General features: G+C 44.4%; 1 protein-coding gene across 6 annotated transcripts in view; it reads right to left on the bottom strand.

Annotated features, from left to right (window-relative positions):
* Nucleotides 1-995: 995 nt before the first annotated feature.
* The window catches only part of LOC149450958 (serine dehydratase-like), a 104556-nt gene continuing 79166 nt past the window's right edge, over nt 996-26385 (bottom strand). For all 6 annotated transcript variants that reach the window (XM_089691227.1, XM_089691226.1, XM_089691224.1 and 3 more), the window contains 4 exons: nt 17880-17968; nt 12480-12710; nt 7973-8097; nt 996-2924 (listed from right to left, as the gene is read on the bottom strand). In XM_089691227.1, coding sequence (XP_089547353.1) covers nt 2731-2924; nt 7973-8097; nt 12480-12710; nt 17880-17968 — 639 coding nt within the window. In that variant the 3' untranslated portion in view covers nt 996-2730. The remainder of the gene's footprint in view (nt 2925-7972; nt 8098-12479; nt 12711-17879; nt 17969-26385) is intronic.

The raw sequence follows: 26385 nt of genomic DNA, 5'->3' as shown, positions 1-26385 counted from the left end.
AATGTGACAACGCTCAGACCTAGTAGCTGCCACTGCATTGTGGAAGGAAGTAGAGTTACATGCTCCCCCACATCTTTGGTGTGGGTATTTCCCTTCACTATGGTGAATGCACAGGGCAGTAGGAGTGTGAGAAAGACCCAGGTCTGCTGATTCCTTGATGAGAAGAGCAGGCAGATGACAGTTTATACAGAGCAGACATGGTCCAAGCCTACTCCACTCTATGGACACAAACCAGCTGTCCATTTACACCCACCTCCGATCCGATCTGCCCAGATGGATTAGAATGAAATCCCTTCCATTTTGTTTAGCAGACTGGATCGAAGGTTGTAAACAGACACCCGTTTACACCCTCTGGTCCATAGATATGAATAAACCATGCAATCAGTTCCACCTGAAAAGCTGACAGACAGCCCTGATCAGAATTGTCATGTGAAAGGGGCCAAAGGGTCAATATAAGTGGTACCCCTAAACTTAACCCCTAAATTTAACCCAACATCAAAGGAATATCAACATGGCTTATATACTGATGACACCATCAAATATTTTCATCATCTATTGTGGTAAAAAAACAGGGAAAAGTCAAAGCCAATTATTAAAGAACTTTCAAGATTCCACAGGTATTGTTAGCCAGTGCAGTATTCTTTACAACTCTGAAAATCATTTTGTGGATTTTGAGTTAAACGTTTTAGGCTCGGTTCAGACTCCTGCAACCTGAAAGTCACACGACTTATGGTGCCACTTTGCCAGGTGATTTCCTGGCAATTTGCTGGCGACTTGAGTATGACTTTGATGTGCCTTCATGCATGACTTTAGTGCCATGCAACTTTGCCCGGGTAATCATCCTGTAATGTCGGATCCAAATTACATCAATATAGATAAAGATCCGACTTAAAGGCGACTTCCATTAAAGTCTATGGGCACAAGTTGGATAGAAGTCGCCTTGAGGTAGTATAATGGCAACTTTGGGAATTCCAGGTAAAACTCCGGACACGAACTTGAGGAAAACAAATCTTTTATTTACCAGAGCTGGTTGACTTAACAAGGACTAATGTCTGAAAGCTAAGTGTCTTGAAAAAGCATCTTACAGGGTATACATCTCAGCAATTTCGTCACAATGCATATATTTCCTCTTTTACTTTCTGTACAATTAAAAGACTTTCTAAACAGTGCAGGATATAGCCTAGCTAGATAAACTTATTTTCAGCTGAAAATAAGGGTACCAGCAGGGGCGGACTGACAACTCATGGGACCCCCGGGCAATAGGGGGATCATGGGGCCCCTGTGTCCTTGCCCAAACTCAAAAAAGCCTATGAAAAGGTACCAGGGGCATCTCATGGGGCTCCCTACTGACCCCGGGCCCTCAGGCAGTGCCCGAGTTTCCAAATGGTCAGTCCACCCCTGGGTACCAGCTACAGACTGGAACACATTATTCCACAGTAAATATGGGAAGAGGAAGTGAGCTGATGACCTTGTTTTTGCAAACAGATGCTGTTAGGAATGTTAAAAATTAAGGGGAACTCTACAATATTTGGGTGCTGCCACAGTAGTACAGGAAACTTTTGTAAAGTCGGAGCGACTTCAGTAGTGCCAATTAAGACAACTCTCATTGACTAACATTGGATTTCACATGTCATGTGACTTGGTTTTCACAAGTCAGATACCAAGTCGCGGCAGTGTGAATCGAGTCTTAGTGAGCAATGGAAACTGGATATTCACTAACCAATATTCATAGCCCATTAGAACGCCTCCCTAGATACAGAACACCTCCCCCTCTCTTTTTGTCATAATAGGGAGGTATTTTTATAGTCCTCAAAGATAGATACAAACAATGTAACCAATAAGATTGCAGCACATAGAGAAACTTACCAGCTCACAGGATTTCTAGCAGGATCAACAGATTTGTTTTTGCACTTATAAAACAGATATAACAAAACATATGCAAAGGTATATTTAACAGTAAAAGGTTGAGAAAATAAAAGAAGTTCATTTTTGGAGTTTAAATACACCTTAGGTTGTCACGGCTACATTTAAAATTTAATTTTCAGATTTAATCAGTTGGGTTCTAGTGTCTCTGTCTAGAGATAGATAAAGTGGATGGATGGATGGATAGATAGATAGATAGATAGATAGATAGATAGATAGATAGCATATACTGGTGGCTTTACATTGATTTTCTCCAGCATGTTCTCTGTATCCCCTCCAGCACTTGCAGTGGGGAAGGCCACAGTCTGGACTACAGGGTTTGCAGATAACATATTACAGCTGGAGGGAAAGCTGACTTGCCATAATTAATGGTGCTTCTGGTAATAGGATTTCCCAGCCCTGAGGAACCTTTTTACATAAGATATTGGCTGGAGAGTTATGATTTATAGGGGTCTGATCCCAAAGAGAATCTGCACAGGGACTCATGCTGGAAGGAAATTTATCAAGGCTAGCGAGAGGAGAGACAGAAACACTGGTGCTGGGGAAACTGGCAAGCCAGAGAGAGGAAAAATGAAAAGTCCAGAAGGTATAGAGAAAATACAAGAGCGTTCTATTGATCAATAGCTCGAAATGAGGTCAGAGGTTAATAGAAATCTTGCAAACGTTTTGTTCTCATATTATCGACAGTGTTTATTTGGGGCTTGACTCCCTCTTGTGAACAAACCAAGTATTGTCAGTCCGCTAAAACATCCCAACCAACTGTTTTTGCAAAACAGACACTGGTTCAATAGATTTTATTCTGAAGGATTAAATCATTCCCAGCTGGGATTTAAAGTTCTGAAGCTCAGAGAGACTGATCGCACTTCCCCCGCAAACTATCATTATCAATGGTCCTTGTAGCTGTTCTAACTTGCCCTCCTGTTGCAGGCGCTGGATGTGTCCTGAATACACTGCAGCAAGGGCAGCTCCACATGCAGCCTCCACCAGCATCAGTTCATCATCTGGAAGAAAAAAAATGTGTGAGAGGAACAGTGTGAAACAAAATATACAGCAAAGGTTTTATATATTAGCTTTCTATAAAGAACAGCACTATGACAGATTAGTGATCAGTAGTCTGACAGAACAAGGCTTCTGAAAGCTAATTTATATTTGGTTGATGTAGTTTACTAAACATGATTGCACAGAAAAACGTCAGTGTTTTTCAAACTGATCCACAGATATTTAGCTGTAATGCACTATTCCCGAGATGATATTTTACAATCTACTATAGCACTACACTCTTAGGAGTCACTAAAGATTTGGGTCCCCCTAAAGTCCTGCACAGCCAGGCAACACACATTTTCCATAGACTTGCATTTTCCAGAGACGAAAAACAGTCATTGAACTTGTTTTTTTAGTTTTATTAGGGGTATTAAACTTGGATGAAGATTAAGGACACATGGGATGCCCAGTGAACTGTTAACTGAGGACAACGTCCTTAGCAACTATGTACAAGGCCACAGAAGGGTATTTCTCTTCTTGAAGAGCTCTGCAGCCTCTCTTGGTGTACCACCCCAAACCCCAGATAGTCCTTCTCTATCTAGCAATCTGAGGGCTTTCCCTGGACAAAGGGATCTGGTATCTACCACCTTAAGAGTACAGTCCAGCTGGGGGCTAGACGTGTTTCCCACCCAAATGCCCTCTCCCTTCTTTACGGTCTAGGGGGTGTAGAAGTGCTCACTGTTCCTCTCCTACAAGCTGTAGGTTGGTAGCTGCCTTCAGGCCTTCTGCTGGGCTGGCTCCTTCCTTAGTTCCACAGATGGTCCTCTCTCAGGGGGCCGGCGAGGTGCAGCTTTCCCTTTGTCCAGATCCCACCTGGAGGCAGGCTCCTTCCACTGGGCCCCCCCCCTGGCTCAACATTCACATCCTGCTCTCACATCTTCCACCCAAACTCTCCTCTCTCTCTGAGCAGCCTCACCTATCCTTAAGGGCTGCCCCAACCCCTTGCCCAGCCTCCTGCTTGAGGATTGGTCAGAGTCCCTTAAGCATACAGATCAGCCACTCCTCACCCTCACCCACTGAGTTCTAGAGACTTCTCCAAGTTTCTGGATCAGGGGGAGGTACCAGAGAGCTGAGCTGCAGAGCCTCTCAGCTCTGACCCAAATTTAACCCCTCGGACTAACTCCCTGTCTGCTACTCAGCCTCCTAACAAAAAAATAATAATTTTCTGAGCTCCCCCTAGTTGCCTAAGAGGGCCCATATACATTTTTGGTGATTTCTTCTATATTTGGGAGATTGCCGAGCAGGATTCAGTGGCGTGCAAGAGCCAGAACATTGCAGATATATTTACATGCACAGGGAGCAAAGAAGTAACAATTAACATTGATACACCTATGTTAACCAAATCCTCAGGTGTTACTATGTTAAGGTGTTACGTAAAGAGATGCTGTCATGTCATCTTACCCATTCAGAATAAATTTTGTAGGGCCTTTAAAAGCCCACCTACTGACCACCTTATACTCCTCTTCAGAGTGCTCCCCAATGCTCCTTATTCTGTGGTTGGCAGGGCAAAATATTTTGTGCTGACTGAAGTCCAAGCTTAGAGCATGCCATTCCCTCCATTTTATTACAGTGCTAGGGCCTAGTACTGTATCATGGGAAAAAGTCATATGTTCCACTATACCCGGAAGCACTGGCAGGAACAGATAAAGTGTGGTGGGGGGAGACTGTGAAGGTGAGTATAAGGTGCTCTGGGGTGCGATTTAAACAAACACTGTCAATTTGCCCCAAATGGACAAGGTGAAAAATATATTTAGGTTTTTATTTAATTTAGCTTTTTATGTATTTCTAATTATTTGTAGTACCTATAAAATAGATATGTACACTAACATTTCTTACTAGCTGGACCTTTTACCTGTATATGTACAATTAAAAGTTAGCATTTAAATGAGATTATGATAATATATTTAATTTTAAACATAACCATGGATGCCTCATGTACACAGACATCTAGAGCCCTGGTGCCCTTGGTATATGTACAGGGGCGGACTGACCATTTGGAAACTCGGGCACTGGGTCAGTAGGGGGCCCCATGAGATGCCCCTGGTACCTTTTTCATAGGCTTTTTTAAGTATGGGCAAGGACACAGGGGCCCCATGATCCCCTATTGCCTGGGGGCCCCATGAGTTATCAGTCCGCCCCTGTATATGTAGCATTTCCACATTCTTTGACCATTATTTCCTCTATTAGGTCTGCAGTTTCTGACAGTCCTTTCAAGCATTGCATATAGTGAATATTATGTGGGGCCCTTTGATGCTGTCAAAAGCCACATTTGAGGCCCCCTTTAGCTCATAAATTGACAATCCATGATCTCTAGATGCTGCAAAGTCCTCTAGAGCAAAATCCTTGACAATTTTCGGCACCTGGGGAGCTGCAGATGCTAGGCATAACTGCTCATACAAGAGAATAGCTGTACATGGTCATACTTGTGTTTTGAAAAATACGCTGTATGTGCAGTATGGATAAACGCTAAAGCAGAAGCCATCAAAGTTTACATGAGTACGGTCATCTATGGGCAGATGTATGCAGCACCTGCATTTCCATGAATGTGGGAAAGTGCCAGTGCTCCATGAGCACGAGTGTATGTATTTTTATCATGATGCTTCTTTTTCTCTCTCTCATTAATCACTTGCCTTCCAGAGGATTTCCCCCCCTTCCTGACCAGGCCATTTTTTGCAATACGGCGCTGTGTTACTTTAACTAACAATTGCGCGGTCATGCAACGCTGCACCCAATTTAAATTTATGTCCTTTTTTTCCCACAAATGGAGCTTTCTCTTGGTGGTATTTGAGTAGTGTGCTGGTGCTGACAGGGGAGAGATCTGTATAGTTTACATACAGACCTCTCCCCCATCAGTGATGCTCGACAATCATCGCGTGCCGGCGGGGAATCACCGGCCGGGACCTGGTGATCAACAACTGAGGCCGCTAATGGCCTCGTGCGTGCCCCTTGCCCGGAAATACAAAATGACAAACTATATATATATATGATTTTTCACAGCCCTGCTGCCCTGTAGCACTAGTTCTGCTATAGGGCGGTCAGGAAGCAGTTAATTGAACTCTAAATGGCCAAGTCTGAACACAGCAAGAAGGGAAAGGGGGAGGATAAGTACTCTGGTTCATTCAGTTGTGTATGTAAATTTCAGCATGACCTATTGAAGTGGAACTTCACTCTCTCAATCAACATTTACCATTTTTAATCCTTATGCTGCTAGTAAATAGATAGGAAAATATATGATATTTACTTGTTTTAAACTCTGTTTCCATTTATTCAATTACTTCCTGGTTTACATGCCTAGGCAAACAATGTCATACATCCCAGGAGTTTTCAGTAGGGGAGGAGGAACTTTCTCATCTAAGCACACCCTCCTGCTTGCATGTCTGAGCTAAGGGCAGATGGATTCCAAGAAGTAAATGTTACAAGAATCATCTGCCCTTAGGCAAGGTGGCCACAGCCAGAAATGCCTGGGGGTATCTTTCAGAGTGATTTATAGATAAAATAAAGCATGGAGACATAGATGGATGGGGGAGTTTGCTCTGAATATTAAAAATGAATGAAATAATTTTTTTGGCTTGTGGTGCTCAGATGCAGTGTAGTTCTGCTTTAGGCTCCGTTCACACCAATGCAATTTTAGTGCTTTTTGCAGAAACGCACTACAGTCCGTTTAACATGGTTTCCTATGGACACATGTTCACAGCTATGCTTTTTTGAGCTGCTGCATTTTTGGAAAGGGTCAGGGACTTTTTTTAAAAGCAAAAAGCAGCGTTTTTTCTACAACAGAGTTCAATGGAGAAGCCGCTTAAATATAGGGTAGTGCATTTTTGCCACGTTCTGCAATTTTGCATTTCAATGGTTTTTATTAATTTGTAAACATTTCAACAAGACTTAAGCAACAAGACACGCCCACGCAGGGACTATCAATGGCACATAAAAAGTAAAAAAACAGTGTTCTAACACCAACAGAGAAAAGGGTGCACCCACGCAGGGGCTATCAATGGCACATAAATTACAAAAACAGTGATATAACACTGACAGTAGCTCAAACCAAAGGCAGCTATCCACCGCCTCACAAAAGGCAAATATAATAGAAAGGAAAAAGGAGTAAGAAAGGAAGAAGATGACAAGACCAGGAGCAGGGGTCCAGGAACGCCAATATCGAACAACATCACAAACCCAGACTAGCTGGGGAGATCGTGGTAAGAGCATATGTCAACCACGGCTCCCATATTTTCAAAAATTTCCGTTGGCAGTCGTTACAGATACTCAACATCTGTTCATTGAGCATCAGTGTGGTCATATGGTCCCACACACCCCCTGAAGAGGAACAGTATGGGACAAAGAAGAAAAGCGTACTGAGCATCCCGGCGTATGGAGAGATTGAACAAGGTAAAAAGGAGGCCAAATACACGAAACCAAAAACGAATCAGTTTCGAGCATGACCACCATATATGCAACACAACTCCAGGATGACCACAACCCCGAAAGCAACGATCACTGCGAGTTTTGCATTTTTATTCTGCCCAGCAACAAAAAAAAAAATCCACTTTAACAAAAAAAACAAAAAACAAAGAGCTGAACAAAACGCTGTAAAAACACGTCAAAAACGCATGTAGAAAAAGGCAAAACAAACTGCAAAAAGCACTGGAGAAAGCATCAAATGTAAAATGCATATATATGAACCAAGCTCTGCAAACAACAGGAATTTTTGATAAGGTAAGGATAGACAGGGAAATATCTGAAAAGTAGCCTAGAGTTCCAGCTGTTGGATTTAAACGAGAATTCAAATTATTCATACGTAGCCTTTGTGAGTATGAGATGTATACGGACATTTTCTATTGCTGCAGAACAGAATTCTAAAAAGTACTGTGTATAAGAACACTGGCAGGATCTTATAGGTTTCAATAAAATAATATGTTTTGATTTTCAGAATAAAAATAGCTCACAATCCAAACTGAAAAGAATTCAACAGGACCAATGAAGAATGTAAAGTCACTATCCACTTCCTACATACCCAGGAACATCTCAATAGCTTGGACTGCTTCTTTATCATCCACGGCCACAGAGATAACTTTGTATTTTCTTGCACACTCCAAAGCTCGGTCACATACTGTTTTTGCACCTAAGCACTTGGCAATGCTGTAAAAAAAAAAGAAGAATACCTGATTTAAAGCTTCATTTTGCATGATCTCTTTCCACACAGCCAAACTGAAATTTTCTTTAGTGGAAATGTATTAGATAAAATCAAGCAGAATATTATTCGGTACCTACCTTAACCTACAAGTTTACTTACACCTAAGTCCTTTTCATACCATTATGGCATCAAGTCTCATTACCACTAGCTAGAATTAATTGAAAATAATTCTTTGTTGACTCAACTGTAATGCTGTTCATAAAGATACTGCTCTCCTCCCTATCATCTTCCCCCCATCCATATTTGTCTTTTATACTCATCTTCACATTCTTAATACAATCACGTTTACAAAAAATAAATGATTACAGTGCAGGGAAAAAAAGATGGCCCCTCTTCTTCTCAATCATTCGGATAAGTCACAAGCTGCCTCTATCCTTCTCATGTAGAAGTGTGTGTTCCTGTAGAGACAGCTCTCACTTCACAAGTGTCACATTGTCGCAGTTAATTGGTCAGTGCAATCTTAAGGGAAGCACATAGCTGTCAGGCACCAACTAAGTCTTAATAACCCTACTGAATTGCTGCTGTAGTGTTGGCTGTAATTACAGGTACTTTGAGACCTAGTGACAAGCAGGCAGTCTTGTTTCTTACACCCCTATGAAACTATGTCCATTTGATCAATGCTATGAGGACAGAAAAGGTAGTTTCAAATTGTCAATGCCACTCAGAGAACATAAATCGTATATATTGAGTGTACATGTTTTTTTTCAATCTCCCACTATTATTGTTTAGAAAACATTGCAGATTATATAAAAATCTTCATATTCCTGTCATTATATATGCTATCTCAGTACATGGCTGTATGCTTGTTATTTGGCATATATTAATTAGGAATTCTGATGATCACAACATGCTCTGATATATGGACATCCTATGTCTTGCCATTTATGATATATGATATATAAGACATCCTATGTCTTGCCATTTATATTTGTATACTAGGTTAGAATACATTTTTTAAAAAGGGTAGTTCTTCCCCTCCTCCCCCCAAAAAAAAATTAAAGTTAGCAGCTACAAATACTGTATCTGCTGACTTTTATTATTAGGGCACTTACCTGTCCAGGCATCAAGTGGTGTCCTTATTCTGACTCCAACTGCTGTATTATTAACTTATCCCTTACTGAGACCTCTATACCTGGCCTGTGTAAGCAGATACAATCACTGCGGACCAGGGGCGGACTGACCATTTGGAAACTCAGGCACTGCCCGAGGGCCCGGGATCAGTAGGGGGCCCCATGAGATGCACCTGGTACCTTTTTCATAGGTTTTTTTTAGTTTAGGCAAGGACATAGGGGCCCCATGATCCCCTATTGCCCAGGGGCCCCATGAGTTGTCAGTCCACCCCTGCTGCGGACAGTCTTTTTCAGATAGCTGAACTCACAAAACACCTGTTTTTCTCATCCATGGATCTTTATTGCGATGCAGAAGGTACAGCAGACAACAAGATGTAGTGGATGAATGTAAATGTGCAGGTATTTGCAGGTCAAAACAAGGTAATGTGCCCCCAGCTGTGAGCAGATTACATGTGGTTTACAGACTAGCGGCCATATTCATACCCAGAAGACAGTGAAGAAGGAAGAGGATCAATAGCTAGTGGGAGGGGACAGGATGAAAGACAGAAAAGGAAAGTACAATAACCAAAATGTCCACAAGATGACAGTATGTTAAAATTAACCATAGTTATGCACTGCAGGATATTGTTACACAAAAAGTGTAACAGCACAGTCCTTACCCGAGCCGTTTCTTCAATCGGTTATCGAGTGCTGGCACCACCATCTTGACTAAGGGAAACCGGCAGTGAAGCCTTTTTTCACAGCCGGTTTCCTACTACACATACACAAAATGCGCTGCACTTTGTGGATGAGCCACAGTCTTCTGGGACTAAATTTCTGGGTAAATGCGCTGTGGCGAACTGAGCCGGAAGTGGGAGAGGGTACCTGTCAAAACCTCCTCCCCCCAAAAGGTGCCAAATGTGGCAATGGAGGGGGGGAGGAGGCAGATAAGCGGAGCTTCCCCTTTTGGGTGGAACTCCACTTTAAGTTATTATCACAATAATCCCCTAGTTTTTCTAGTCCTATTGAGTAGAAACACTAATTTAACCTCCCTAGCGGTCTGATTATGTCAGTATTTCTGTGCTCAAAGCGGTACATTTTTTTGCATGGAAATATGTCGTTTTTTTATTGTAGGCCTGTAATTTGTAGGAATAACTCACTGAAATCTGTCCGAACAAGAGTCTAGTAAACATCCCGGGTATGATAAAATTTGAAACACAAAATCATAAATTATAATTTAATAAATAATCATAAAAACAATAATATAAAAATAATACATTTAATTCAATAATATAATCAAACCAAAAACACTGAAATTTGAAATATAGCGCCAAGTTCGCACATCAGTGAGCAAAGTCGCAAAATCGTTTTCAGTGTCTGATGACGAATTTCCCCACGAATCATTATCACTCATTTCTGCAATTGGTTCTAATTTACTATCGCTGTTCTCTAGCTGGTCTAAAACCTTTTGACCTAAAGGGACGCTTTTTGGACGCCATGGATATTTCTCAGTTTCCAAGCAGAAAGAGCAGTAAAAATGCAGGCAGGGCACAGGACAAAGCACTCGGGACAATATGTATGTGAAATGGTTTGATACAGCAATGTTTTACTATGTGCTTTTAGTGTATTTAGTGAATGTCACATTTTTAAATTTCCCGCCAGTTCCGTCCCTGTACGTCCTGACGTCGCAGGGAACGGAATCCAGAAGACAGATGCCGGCATCAGCCGGAGGAGATTGCCGGGAAAACTGCAGGAGGGACATTGCGGGAGCGAAGAACAAGGTAAGTGAAGAAGAGATCCCGGAGCAACGCTGCATGGTATTCCCGAGTGTAGTTCAGGGTTACCGCTTGTGATACTGAAACTTTACCCCGAGCTACATTAGGGAATACCTCCAGGGAGGTTAAAGCAGAACTGTACTCACCTCGTCTCCAGCGCTGCGGCATCCCTCTGCTCCCCGTCTGACATCTGGGTTCCAATCGCTGGCTGGGTGGGGATAACGTCACTCCCGTGCATATGCAGGAGTTTAGCCAGATTCAGCATTGCTGAATTTGTACAATAAGCTGCACATGCGCTGCTCACTGAACAGGGGTGGACAGGCAGGTAAGTAACTTTAATGCAGAAGAGACAAGGCATTCAAATTCCTGCCTGTTCACTTTTTTTGTTACCTAAAGTTCCATTTAATAGTATGCTTTGCATGGAAAAGTACATCTACACTCACTGGGGAATAACTGGGGAATTCAGTTCAGGGAATATGGCTTTCAATTCCAGGTATGGCTATCTGGATTTGCTGAATGTCCCACTGGGCTAATAACTGCATCAGGTATCGGTTACTCTTCACTATGTAGATGTGGGTGAACAATAACCTTATGAATTGAATTACGGGTATGGAAAATCCTAGTCTTATGATCCACACTGCATGCTAGTTTGTTGTTTTGATAGCTGGATCCCATGGTGCAATTGACCAATGTTCTAAATTGTAAAGTTAGCAATATATTCTGCCTTTATGATATGTCCTTAGATTGTTCTGTATGGTAGGATTGGGACTGGCAAGTAGTTCTGCTATTCACCATATGCTACATGGAAGACTGCAGTGCTGGGTGTGGAATTTTCAACAAAGTTTGAGTTAAAAGAAAAAGTTATTATAACAACTATTGTAATATGTTTTGGTTATAAAAATAAAAGAATAGGGGGTTGACAGGGCAGGGCAGAAAATGTCTCTCTCCTTGCAGTAATACACAATATGTTTTCCCCACTCTACTCCAAAGCATAAACTTAGCCTGATACTATTTACATTAGACTTGTAACGTAAATCTGGTTACACACCGATCAAAGGAAGGCCAGTTCAGCAGGGACTGGCTGAATTTTGATCTGTGCATAGCCCTTCCTGTTCGACAGAAGTTCCAGACCTTCTGGAAAACCTTCTTCAAGCAGCAGCTTGCTGTGGGTGGATACAAGAATCCCTCGCTTGGTTGATTGCAGGAACCTATTAGTGTGTTTTTCATTCGGCCAGCTGGCTGTACAAAAAAAAAGAGTTGTGTACCCACCTTAAGTACATCCCATCAGATACAACAGTTTTTGTAAATTGAGGAACCCAGATATCAGGTTTCAAGAGTGACATCTCTTATTTGCTCAGAAGGGTTAAAATACTCTTTAATTTGCTTTTATGGTGACGCTAATTTGAATTTCCAAGTTCATTTTAACAAATGAGCACACATGTCTGGACATCTGGATGGGTCACATTATTGTCAGTTGTCAGGCATGTCCTCTAAAAGTCTTACCTAGAAATGTCAGGTAAAGTCACAGACTTCCCAGCTTCAAGGGCTGCATTTAGACAGTGTGCTCCCAATGTTTCCATGGCAATGATGGGCACATCAGACCACCCAACTCTGGTAAGTCCTTCAATGATTCCAGAAAGGAGCCCTCCACCTCCTACTGAAACCACAAGAGCTCCCGGCTTCTGATTCCCCAGAGCTGCTTTCACTTCCAACACCAGACTAGAATGACCTTCCCTATAAAACGTAAAAAAGCATATGTAGCAGAATTCAGAAAGCAAAAATATAGTCAATCTACAGGAAAACAAGTTTTATTAAAACTGAAAATAAATGTAAAGCACAAAGCCATATAAAAGCTTATACTAATTACATCAGATTATCATCCATTAAATGTGAAACACTCTGGTCCTTGTAATTTTTCTACCACACTGTTTCAATCCCTTGACCTAAATCAATGGACTATTGTGAAGGTCCCTTAACTCAAATTACTGCTATCTCTAGGCAGGCTGGTTGCAAAGCCTTGCCTGTTCCAACACAATTCTAAACAACAAAAACAGGTTCTTAAACTTAAACTCCAGGGAAATATAAAAACCTTGTTGTAGGGATCCCCTCACACAGCAAGGGTAAATACTTGGTTTTTTTCCTAGGGCATCATTAAACAACAGCTTTAGTTAAGTATCCCTTGCTCTCCCAGCAACCAGTGATCTCCTCTTCGGTGCTTAGGATTGTGGGCAAGCCCTTGATGTCTTCACGTACAATGAAGGACTGCTACTTCATTACATGTGATGTAATGAGAGTGTGACCAACAGAGCACCAAAGACAAGTGGCTTTAACGGGACCAGTCGCACAGAGAAGATGAAGCCTATAGGAACAAGTAATAAGATAAGAAAACATGCTTTTTGATAGTACCTAAACAAAAATGAGTACTTAACTCTTTAGTGTTGGGAAAGCCCACTACAAGGATAGTTTTCATTTTTTCCTGGAGTTCAGATTTAAATCAGTTCTTCAATACCTGTTAATACCTCCAGTTTGGTTGACAGCCAAGCCTGTTTTTTGTTGCTTGGAACTATTCTGAAGGGTTTGCTTTAATGTCCGATGAATGTAATTATGTAGAGAGCTGCTCAAGGGAGGGGTGTTTTGAACCAGCTGAAGTAGCTCAAAATTGGAGGGTCTCTTATAAGAAGCTTTATCCAGCAGAGAAGAGACCTTAACAGTCACCCTGTGATACAAATGCACAAAAAATCTGGTTGTGGTTGTGTGGACCATTTAAAAATAGTTCCCTTTATATTGTATAAAAAATAAGTGAATGCCATTAATAAAATGACTCTGAAAAATAGTATTGTGAACTTAAAGGCTCAAAGAAAAAAAACAATTGTTCTGTTTCAACATGTGTTAAGCAGTGCTTCCATCTTTGTGGGTATGTTAGATTGGTAATGTTCTCATATGTGCAGTAGAGCAAGTACATGAATACATGGATGCATTCACAAGATATAGCAAGGGATTTTGGCCTGCTATTTAAATCCATCTGCCCTGCTTACTTTGTCCGTCATGCTAAAGCCTTTGTGGAAGAAAAAATTTACTATTTAACTGTCAAGATACACCTAGAGCATAATCTAAAGCAACCCTTTTCAACCTTTTTTTTTTTACCTCGTCGGAACCCTTGAAATATTTTTCACATTTTGAGGAACCCTTACTAAAAATAATGATACTTGTATTTCTCAGTATCTCAGCTGAAGTAGAATGTTTTAAATAAAATAATAAATGGGGATACTAGCATATTTGACACCCTGGGTGGATATTTTTTTTATCTCTGTACAGAAAAATCTTAGTATTAATCTTGAAATTAAATAATTCACACAGAAAGTACAAATTGCTGTATTCCCTAATATTAGTGGTCAATGTAGAAGTGCCACAATGTCTTGGTGGCCAGTGTAGGTAAGAAAAGGGTTCCATAAAGCCCTGGTTGAGAAAGGCTGATCAAAGCTGTGAGTGAGACTTCTAAGAAGATATAAACTACGTTCCTAGAGGTATGTTTAAAGAATTCCATTATAGTAATTAACATATTGCCTTAACTTACTCCAATTTTGGAACAATGGCTACATTTTCAGAAACATACTGACAGGGCTCTTTTTCAGCTGGAACTTGGTGGAACATAGTTCCACCACCTCTGGCTCAGACCCTTTGCTCCCTGCTCACTACTATCAATTGTAAACACAGAATTTTGGCTTCTGTGTCTACAAGTGACAGCATGTCTCTCCATGGCTCCCACAGATTTGATCTCCTGAGTAGCTCCCACTGAGCATAGTATGGAGACAAGGGAGATGCAGGTGCCTGGGGTCCAGTGCAGATGAACACCCCACTGGATGAGCTCTCTGCAAGTTAGAGAGGCCAAGCCACTTACAGTGTGTGGGGAGAGTACTAGAGCCAGCTGGTTGAGTCAGCTCAATACAGCAACAAAAAGTAAGACATGTGGAAGATGGTGTAGCTTTTAAGAAGGGGGAGAATATGGGGGCAGTTGAGGGAGGGTTTCATGCAGAGGTCAGAGATGAAGAGGGATGAAAGTGAGATGGGGAAAAGGTAAGAAGCTGTGGAAGAAGACTGAACTCTGCAGTCTGTATGCAGTGCACCTCTGAACTCTGTACTATGTATGTAGCACACCCCTGAACTCTGCACCTAATGCACACCTAAACTCTGCACTTTGTATGTAACCCTCCCAAACTCTGCACTCTGTACATGATGCATTCCTGGTATTTAACACCTTCCCGCCTGGCCTATAGCAGATTGATGGCCGGAAGGGATGCTCTTCCTTCTGAGTGGACATCATATGATGTCCTATCAGAAGGTGCTGCTCGTGGGGCCATGTAGCAGCGAGCTCTGTCACCCGTTGTGTCCACGGAACACAGCCATTGACAGATCACTACACCGGCCCGCTGCCAGTGTCATGTGACTGTTGTGACCAATCATAGCAGATCACATGATAGTTGTAACCAATGGATGGCTTCCTTTCATTTGATTGGTCACAGCGGCACATGGTACAGACCAGGGCCAATCGCAGCCCATCACAGCTAATCACAACAAAAGACTGAATGGGGTTTATTTACTAAAGCTGGAGAGTCCAAAATCAGACTCCCTTCTGCAAAGAAACCAATCAGCTTCCAGGTTTCATTGCCAAAGCTTCATTGAACAAGCTGAGGTTAGAAGCTGATTGGTTTCTATGCAGAAGGGAGTCTGATTTTGGACTCTCCAGCTTTAGTAAATAAACCCCAATGAGTCAGTTTAATTCAGTAAAAATGGTTGCTAATATCAATTAAATACATTGGTATTAGCGATCATAATGTGTACACACAAAAAAAAAAATCCTGATCACTTGCCCAGAGTAGTACACTATTACTATGGTAACATTATATTGCTCTGATCACAGTGTGTTGAAAAAAATAGTAAAAAGAAGAGAAAAAAATGAAAAAAGAAAAAAAATCATTAAAAATTTTGTTTTATTTATTTATTTTACACACTGTCACCAGTCAGTGTCCCTGATTACTGCCACACCAGTTATATGATAACGCTGTACTGGACTGGTAACAATATGTAAAAAAAAAATTGTGAATTTTTTTTATTAATTTCTTAATTTTACAAAAAATTGTGACAAAAAAATTACAAGTCATTTGGGGGGTATTTATACTCTCCTGGCATTTTTGGGCCTCAAGAAATGAGATTGGTTGTCAGTACATCAGGACTGATCAATTGTCATATATATATATATATATATATATATATAATGGTTTGTAACTTTCCTACAAACTAAATAATATACACTAATTTGGGGTATTTTCACCAAAGAAATGTAGCAGAATACATTTTGACCTAAATTTATGAAGAAAGGTTATTTATTTGCAAAATTGTATTACAGAAACGAAAGCGGTCCGCAATGTGCAATGTGCAGAATCATATCGCATAGATGTGAATACCCATGCGATCTGATTCTAGTATGGACTAAAAAAAGGGTCCTGCACATTTTTGGTGCGGGTGTGATGCGATTAGAACCATACAAAATGTATGTTTGAAAGAAAATATGTTTTTTTGTGAGTGGCATTTCTATTGTTTGACCCCATATTAATGTTTTATACAGTTTTACATAATGGGATGTCTGGTTTTGTTTTGATTTGCTGAAAATATGAGATACTGCCCGTGGAGGAGAGGAGTTGCCTAACATTGATGCAGATCTAGTGGAAAGTTATTGGTTACTACAAGAAACCACGGTTATAAGGACGAAGGAATATCGGCCATCAGGACTGGATTGCAAACTGCGATAGTCCCAAAAAGTGAGTGTGACTTACCTAGAGATAGGTGGTCATGAAATGACGGTGAGTTTACATCTATGTGGGGCACCAGTGTGAACACAGTGAAGCACTTGTCATTTCAGTATGGAGTATCACCGTTAAAGATACAGCACTGTTGCACCAATTATTCAGATGTTGGGACTGAATATTAATATTTTATCTGCATTTTGCTCGTTGTTATCACTTTAAAGATTGCAACGTTTATTTTGTCAATTTGTGACCTTAGTGCGGTCCATTTTTTAAATATATACAAAATCTATGGCTCCGATCGCACCACACACAAATCGCATGTGATTTGCACAGGAATGCGGTGCGGTTCCTGTGCGAATCACATCCAATATACCGCACCGCATATATGTGAACCCAGGCTGAAAGCTGAAAATTGGCCTGGCTGGAAGGGGGTGAAAGTGCCAGTATTGAAGTGGTTAATGCCCCTTTAGGACCCTCCCACTGTTAGTTACATTTTACTACGCCCACTGTTTGATATAGTTTGGCGTGGGAGGGGGTTTGGAGAATGTGTTTGAGTTCCTGCGCCTATTTTCTGAGTAAAAAAGACCTGCATACCAAAATGTTTTTGCCAGTGATTATGGGGGACATTTATCAAAATGGAAGCAGGCAGAATCTAAAGCAGATGTGCATTGCAAGTAAATGGCATCTATCTTCAGCTTGTCCGAAAAAGCTTTGAACATGAAAATAGAAGCTAAATGGTTGCCATGCGTCAGATTCTGATTGCCCAATTTTTGTATACTCCCCCATATGCGTCTTGAAAATATGTCGGTTTTTCTAAACTTGATACCGCAATCATTGCAGACACACAACTTCCACTTGGCTATTTGACAGTTGTGAATTTAGCACAAACACATGCTGTGCTGCATCAATGCACAGGAATCTAAATGAACACAACAGTGTAACATGTGCGCGTGTATCATTTCATACAACAGCTGATACAGCGACTCTGACAGCAATCATCTATGTGATTAATGCCTAATGGTGTGTGTCATTAACAAGCTACAGTCACTGCAGGCCTCTGAGGCAGCTGGTAAGTGGTGTCCCATCCCCAGATACTCACCAAAGCAGAGGATGGTTAAATGGTGAGATGTACACAGATCCTGGAGCTTCAGCCAAGCGGTGAGCATGGGCATCTGCATCATCCCAAACCTATGGCAAATGTTTATTAGCTATAACACAACATCAATACCTAGCAATATCAACCAAACCTGCCAATTTCTACTATGCGCATTAGACAGCAGTATAAATTGCCATCTGCCAACAAAATTTTGATGTCAAAGAAAAGGGTTCATATTTTAGCGTGTGCATTGTGAAAAAGGTCTTTCTACACTAGTCATTTTTGTCGTGTTGAGATGATCATCACCTTATAACAATGCATCACCTTACCGTTCTTGTGGTCTATGTGGTACTAAATGTTTGGTATAGTAATATACAGTTGTGTTCAAAATAATAGCAGTCAGACATCACTAACCTGATCAATCACTGTTTTTGGTAGAAATGATATTTCTACATGGCAAATAATTTACAACAGGTGTAGTAGAGTAATAGAAATCCAACAGACCCAACAGTCATGACATGCATGCTGCCGATTCTGTGTAATTGAATCACTAATTGAAAGGGGCATGTTCAAAATAATAGCAGTGTGGAGTTCTATTAGTGAGGTCATTCATTCTTTGAAAAACAGGTGGCAATTATTGCCCTTATTTAAGGAAGGAAGGCAGCAAATGTTGTACATGCTGGTTACAGTGCATTTATCTCTGAAATTCTGAGGAAAATGGGTCGTTCCAGACATTGTTCAGAAGAACAGCGTACCTTGATTAAAAAGTTGATTGGAGAGGGGAAAACATATAAAGAAGTGCAGAAAGTGATAGGCTGCTCACCTAAAATGATCGCAAATGCTTTAAAATGGCAACCAAAACCTGAAAGACGTGGAAGAAAGCGAAAAACTACCATTCCAATGGATAGAAGAATAGCCAAAATGGCAAGGACTCAGCCAACAATCAGCTCCAGGAAGATCAAAGAAGGTCTAAAGTTACCTGTGTCAGGGATCCCGGCTCCGTCTGCCGCAATCGCGGCTCTGTCCCCCGCGCATGCGCATTGGCGGCAGATCACGCCGGGACACAGGAACTAGGTCCCGGCGAGCCGCGGCTGACAGGACGCCGCGCATGCGCAGTAGAAACCGCGGGCGCGCCTCAGGCGTCCAATGACAGCCGGGGGCGCGTCCTAGCCAGCCAATGACAGTGCAGGGCGCACTATTTAAAGATGCCCTGCACTGTCACAAATTGCCGCAAGGTCTATATGTGATCCTGAATACCTGCTCCTGCTGTGACCCTGTTTTTTGACCCTGACTACGCTGCCTGCCCCTGTGATTGACCCGGCTTTGTTCTGACTATTCTACCCGCTCCTGTGATTGACCCGGCTTTGTTCTGACTATTCTGCCTGCTCCTGCGTTTTGACTCGGCTTATCCCGACTGTTCCTACGGATTGATTTACCTGGCTGACCCTGCGTGTGACCCGACTACTCCTAGCCCGCCGATTCGGTACCCCGCTTACCCCACGGGGCCACTATCCGTACCACCCTGCTGGGGCCGCCATCCTCTTCACAGCTGGCTCTCCTGGTACCTACATACATCCCCGGAGGCCTCCTCGGCTGCTGGTGGCCCGCTCAGAGGTCGTGACCTGGCCCGGGACTGTTTCAAGTCCATCCCCACCATCAGGGGCCCTGGTGAAAGCACAGCCCGGGCTTAGACCCCACGCTCTGGGTAGGTCTACCAGCTGGCAGACGGAGGGCTCCGCCTGGCGGATCCTAACAGTACCTTGCGGCCATGACAGAGCCAGGAAGTGGACCGGCGTCCCTAGAGGATATTTGCCAGCACCTGGCAACTTTGACCCAAGCTTTCCAGAACTTCCACAGTCGCTGCGCCCGACTGGAAGACCGCATGGAGACATTAGCCCCCCAGACTCCCCCTGCTCAGAGTTCCCCGTCTGTGGAACCTCCCGCTACCCCGGTATCCGGAGCGGTTGCCACACCCTTAGCTCCTGAGCCCCGCGTTCCCCTGCCGGAGCGGTTCCGTGGGGACCGGAGCCGCTTCCGAGCCTTTCGGAACGCTTGCACACTATATTTTGACTTGCAGCCTCGCACATTCTCCTCCGAGACCGTCAAGGTGGGGTTTCTAGTCTCTCTCCTTCAGGATGAGCCCCAGGATTGGGCCCACCGTCTGATGGAGAGGCGCGACCCCCATCTTGACTCCGTGACCGAGTTCTTTCAGGCCATGGCCGTTTTGTATGACGACCCTCAGCGGGCTGCTTCCGCAGAGGCTACCCTATACTCTCTGCGACAGGGCAGCGGAAGAATACGCGTCCGATTTTAGGCGTAGCATGGGAGACACCAGATGGAACGATGCGGCCTTATGTCACCAGTTCCGCATTGGACTGTCTGAGCCTCTCAAGGACGAACTCGCACGAGTAGGCCTACCTGACTCCCTGGAAAGATTGATTGAATTGGCCATTCAAATTGACCGTAGACTAAGGGAACGTCGACAGGAAAGGAGCGGCCAGGGTCAAAGGGTGGCATGGATTCCATCAAGAGATACAACTCCAGCCCCAGGGAACCATCCGCGAAACACGGAGATGGGAGACAACTCGGAACCCATGCAACTGGGACTGGCCCGTTCCCACTTATCGGTCGAGGAACGCCAGAGGAGGCGCTCACTGAACCTGTGTCTGTACTGCGGGGAAGCTGGTCACCAGGTGCGCTCCTGTCCTGCAAAAACGAGTAAGTCCACGCCCGTTTCTTGTTCCTTACCTGCAGGCAGGGATGATCAGTCTAGTTACCTGGCCATTCCTGTGTCTTTACAGCTCCCCGGAGGAATATTGTCGGTGACCGCGATCGTTGACTCAGGAGCCTGTAGCTGTTTTATTGATCTGACTTTTGCCCACCGGCAAAAAATCCCTCTCCAGACCAAAGAAAGGGGGTTCAACATTTTCTTGGCAGATGGGTCCAGTATAAAATCTGGGGTGGTGGACCAGGAGACACCACCCATTTTCACCACTATGGCAGACCATCACCAGGAGTTCCTCCGTTTGGACGCCATCGCCTCCCCCCTTTTTCCAGTCATTCTGGGGCTCCCTTGGCTGAGGGCCCATAACCCCCAGATTGACTGGGAAAAGGGAACGATTCATTTTCGGTCACCCTATTGTTTGAGTCACTGCCACGTCACAGGACCCATGGTTCCCCGGTTCCTCCTGTGCTTGGACGGAGACACCAATCTATCCCAGGTGATTCCTCCGGCCTATCATGACTTCTTGGACGTCTTTAGTAAGCGGGGAGCTGACGTTCTACCTCCACACCGTCCCTACGACTGCCCCATTGACCTCCTACCCGGGTCGGAAATCTCTTTCGGCCGTATCTTCCCCTTGTCCGAAATGGAATCGGGGGTGCTGAGGAAATATATCGACGAAAACCTTCGGAAGGGCTTTATTCGTCCTTCCACATCCCCACCCGGGGCCGGGTTGTTCTTTGTAGAGAAGAAGGACAAATCGTTACGGCCCTGCATAGACTATCGTGACCTAAATAAAATTACGGTAAAGAATCGTTATCCCTTACCCCTAGTCCCCGAGCTCCTCCAGAGACTGAGATCAGCAACGATATTCACTAAATTAGACCTGCGGGGGGCCTATAACCTTGTTCGTATCAGGGAGGGGGATGAGTGGAAAACGGCGTTCCGTACAAGATTCGGTCACTACGAATATTTGGTGATGCCGTTCGGGCTCTGTAATGCCCCGGCGACTATTCAGCATTTTATCAATGATGTTTTTCGCGATTTTCTTGATATTTTCGTGGTAGTTTACTTGGATGACATCCTAACTTTTTCCCCCTCACTGGAGGTTCATCGGGGTCACGTGTCACGGGTCTTAGAACGGTTGCGCCAACACGGGCTATACGCTAAGGCTGAAAAGTGCTGTTTTGAACAGCACGAGATCACATTCTTGGGACTGGATCTCTCTTCCGCGGGGGTCGCGATGGATCCCCAGAAGGTCACGGCGATCTTAGATTGGCCAATACCCGCCGACAAAAAGGGGGTACAGCGTTTCATCGGCTTTGCTAACTTTTACAGAAAATTTGTTAGGAACTTCTCCGGCCTGGTCTCCCCGATCACGCAACTGACGAAACAAGGGGTCCGCTTTAAGTGGACCTCCGAAGCTCAGTCGGCCTTCGATAAGCTCAAGAGACTGTTCACCTCTGCTCCCATTCTCTGCCATCCGGATTCTTCGCTCCCATATGTGTTGGAAGTAGACGCCTCCGAAAACGCGGTAGAAGCGGTTCTGTCCCAAAGGAATGGTACCAAGGAACTACTGCACCCTGTGGCGTTCTTCTCCAGGAAGCTGACACCAGCGGAGCGCAACTATGACATTGGAGATCGGGAGCTCCTGGCCATTAAAACCGCTCTGGCAGAATGGAGGTATTTACTGGAAGGGGCCACTCACCCAATCCTAATATTTACAGATCACAAAAACCTTGAATATTTAAGGACGGCAAAACGACTGAGACCACGCCAAGCGAGATGGGCTCTTTTCTTTTCTCGATTCTCATTCCATATAACGTACCGACCCGGTACTAAGAATACCAAACCAGACGCCCTGTCCCGCATGTTTGAGGACCCCGACGACGCTGCGGTACCAGACACCATCCTGCCTTCTGGAAGCTTCCTCGCGCTACAAACGGAACTGCGCTCCCGGCTTCTTGATGCTTCGGTAAGACTACCCGTTCCGTCTGGGTCACCCCTCCAGAGCCACGGTGGCCTGTTTTGGAAGGAAGACCGAATCATGGTCCCAGAAGAGGTGCGAACCTTGGTCCTAGGGCATTGCCACGACCATCCAATGGCAGGTCACTTCGGGGTGACGAAGACTCTAGAACTGCTACGGCGCTCGTTCTGGTGGCCGGACATGATCAAGGATTGTGAGCGTTACGTCCGGACGTGTCCCACCTGTCAAAGGAACAAACCCTCCAGGAGTAGGGCATGGGGATTGTTACGTCCATTACCTATACCCAAGCGGGCCTGGCAAATGATAGCCATGGATTTTGTGGTCGAACTCCCACCATCCCAAGGCCACACAGCGATAATGGTGATCGTCGACCGCTTCTCGAAGATGGCGCATTTCGTGCCCCTGGAGAAGACCCCATCGGCACCGGAAACGGCACGGATCTTCATTCGGGAAGTGGTAAGGCTTCATGGAGTCCCCGAAGACATTGTGTCGGATCGGGGGGTGCAATTCACCTCCAGGTTCTGGAACGCCCTATGTAAAGCGCTGGGAATCAAGCTGTCGCTCTCATCCGCCTACCACCCGCAGACCAACGGTCAAACCGAGAGGACCAACCAAACGCTGGAACAGTATTTACGATGCTACACCTCCTATCTCCAGGATGACTGGCTGACGTTGTTGCCTTCTGCGGAGTTCTCATACAACAACTCAAGTCACTCAGCTACGGGTCAATCGCCATTCTTTTCTAATTACGGGTATCACCCCACATTCCTCCCTGATCTAATGCCTGAAAATCTGGTACCGGCGTCGCAAGACATCTTGAACTTCTTTTCCGTCAACAACAAGACTATTCAGGAAGCCATCGCTAAGGCCCAGGAGGACAGTAAGAAGGCTTTCGACAGAAAGAGAAGAGGAGATTTACTGCTTCAACCAGGAGATCTGGTTTGGCTAGCAACAGCCAACTTGAAGATGCTGTGCCCCTCAAAGAAGCTGGGACCCAAGTACATTGGCCCATTTCCTGTTAAACGAATGGTCAACGAGGTGGCCTACGAACTCGAGCTTCCGCAGACTTTCAAAATACATCCTGTGTTTCATGTATCCCTCCTGAAGCCGTCCAGACCGGATCCCTTCCCAGACCGAGAATCCAGACCTCCCGAGGCAATCGCCATAGGTGACCAGGAGGAATTTGAGGTGGAGACTATCCTCAGTTGCCGAAGGAGGGGGGGCCAGACTCAGTTCCTGATAAAATGGAAGGGTTATGGTCCTGAGGAGAACTCCTGGGAACCCGCCCAGGACGTTCACGCGCCCAGGCTCATCCGGGAGTTTTGTCGTGCTCACCCGCGGTGGAAAGATCAGTGGGGCTCCCGGAGGGTGCCCGTTGGGGGGGGGCAATGTCAGGGATCCCGGCTCCGTCTGCCGCAATCGCGGCTCTGTCCCCCGCGCATGCGCATTGGTGGCAGATCACGCCGGGACACAGGAACTAGGTCCCGGCGAGCCGCGGCTGACAGGACGCCGCGCATGCGCAGTAGAAACCGCGGGCACGCCTCAGGCGTCCAATGACAGCCGGGGGCGCGTCCTAGCCAGCCAATGACAGTGCAGGGCGCACTATTTAAAGATGCCCTGCACTGTCACAAATTGCCGCAAGGTCTATATGTGATCCTGAATACCTGCTCCTGCTGTGACCCTGTTTTTTGACCCTGACTACGCTGCCTGCCCCTGTGATTGACCCGGCTTTGTTCTGACTATTCTACCCGCTCCTGTGATTGACCCGGCTTTGTTCTGACTATTCTGCCTGCTCCTGCGTTTTGACTCGGCTTATCCCGACTGTTCCTACGGATTGATTTACCTGGCTGACCCTGCGTGTGACCCGACTACTCCTAGCCCGCCGATTCGGTACCCCGCTTACCCCACGGGGCCACTATCCGTACCACCCTGCTGGGGCCGCCATCCTCTTCACAGCTGGCTCTCCTGGTACCTACATACATCCCCGGAGGCCTCCTCGGCCGCTGGTGGCCCGCTCAGAGGTCGTGACCTGGCCCGGGACTGTTTCAAGTCCATCCCCACCATCAGGGGCCCTGGTGAAAGCACAGCCCGGGCTTAGACCCCACGCTCTGGGTAGGTCTACCAGCTGGCAGACGGAGGGCTCCGCCTGGCGGATCCTAACAACCTGTGAGTACTGTTACAATTAGAAGACACCTATGTGAAGCCAAGCTATCTGCAAGAAGCCCCCGCAAAGTCCCACTGTTGAAAAAAAGACGTGCTGAAGAGGTTACAATTTGCCAAAGAGCACATTGACTGGCCTAAAGAGAAATGGCGCAACATTTTGTGGACTGATGAAAGTAAGATTGTTCTTTTTGGGTCTAGTGGCCGGAGACAGTTTGTCAAACGACCGCCAAACACTGAATTCAAGCCACAGTACACTGTGAAGACAGTGAAGCATGGTTGCGCAAGCATCATGTTATGGGGATGTTTCTCATACTATGGTGTTGGGCCTATTTATCGCATACCAGGGGTCATGGATCAGTTTGAATACATCAGAATACTTGAAGAGGTCATGCTGCCTTATGCTGAAGAGGAAATTCCCTTGAAATGGGTGTTCCAACAAGACAACGACCCCAAACACACCAGTAAACGTGCAACATCTTGGTTCCAGACCAACAACATTGACGTTATGGAGTGGCCAGCCCAATCCCCGGATCTTAATCCAATAGAAAACTTGTGGGGTGACATCAAAAATGCAGTTTCTGAGGCAAAACCAAGAAATAGAGAAGAACTGTGGAATGTAGTCCAATCATCCTGGGCTGGAATACCTGTTCACAGGTGCCAGAAGTTGGTTGACTCCATGCAACACAGATGTACAGCAGTTCTCAGAAACAGTGCTTATACAACTAAATATTAATTAAGCGATTCAAAGGAAAGCAAAATCTTCAAACATTTTTCAGTTTATATAGTGAATGTTTGAGTTTGTAAAGAAGAATACAAACACTGCTATTTTTTTGAACAGTCTAATATTCACTTTTCTTCAATTTTTTTAGAGGAACAACACAAATTTGATATATTTTTCTTCATGTTTTGATTTGGAATAGAATGTGTAGTGTTCCCAATGCATTTGTGTGTATGGAAATAAAAGCTATTAGAAGGATTTTGAGCTTTATTCACTTTTTTCAACACACTGCTATTATTTTGAACACAACTGTATGTATTGTTATCAATTCATTTATTTAATTCAAATTTTTAATAACATCTTTTGAAAAAATGTTAGCCCCTTAATGAGAGGTAACTCTATAGCAGGGGTCTGTAGAGTAGAGCCCTCTGGACACATCTGGCCTGATACAAGATTTTATTCGGCCTGCAGCTAGGGTTCAAGGGGTATCTTCAATGTAGCTCGAAGGATTAAAGTAAACAGAGATTACCTATGGTCTCCGCTTCTAATGTATGGGAGATCCTGATGTAAAGGGGGACTCTGATGGAGACCCTATTGTAAGGGTGGACTCTGATGGAGACCCTAATGTAAGGAGGGTTACAGATGTGGACCCGGATGTAAGGGAGTATTCTGATAGGATTCCTAATGTAAGACGGGATTCTGATGTAGACCCTGATGTAACAGAGGACCTTGATGTAAGAGGGGTCTTTGATGTAAGGGGGGACTTTAATGGGGGCTTTGATGCAAGGAAGGATTCTGGTGGAGTCTCTGATGTACAGGGAACTCTGAAAGAAACCCAGATGTAAGAGGTCCCTGATGAGTATTTTTTCAGCCCACAAATATTTCTAACTATAGAGCGTGGCCCTCATACTGAAACATT

The sequence above is a fragment of the Staurois parvus genome, unplaced genomic scaffold, assembly GCF_062004578.1.
Source record: "Staurois parvus isolate SC_StPar_1 unplaced genomic scaffold, SC_StPar_1.0 ptg000556l, whole genome shotgun sequence".
In the NCBI taxonomy this organism is placed as follows: Eukaryota; Metazoa; Chordata; class Amphibia; order Anura; family Ranidae; genus Staurois; species Staurois parvus.
Note: the sequence above shows the minus strand (reverse complement) of the source record. Positions and strands in the feature narration are given on the sequence as shown.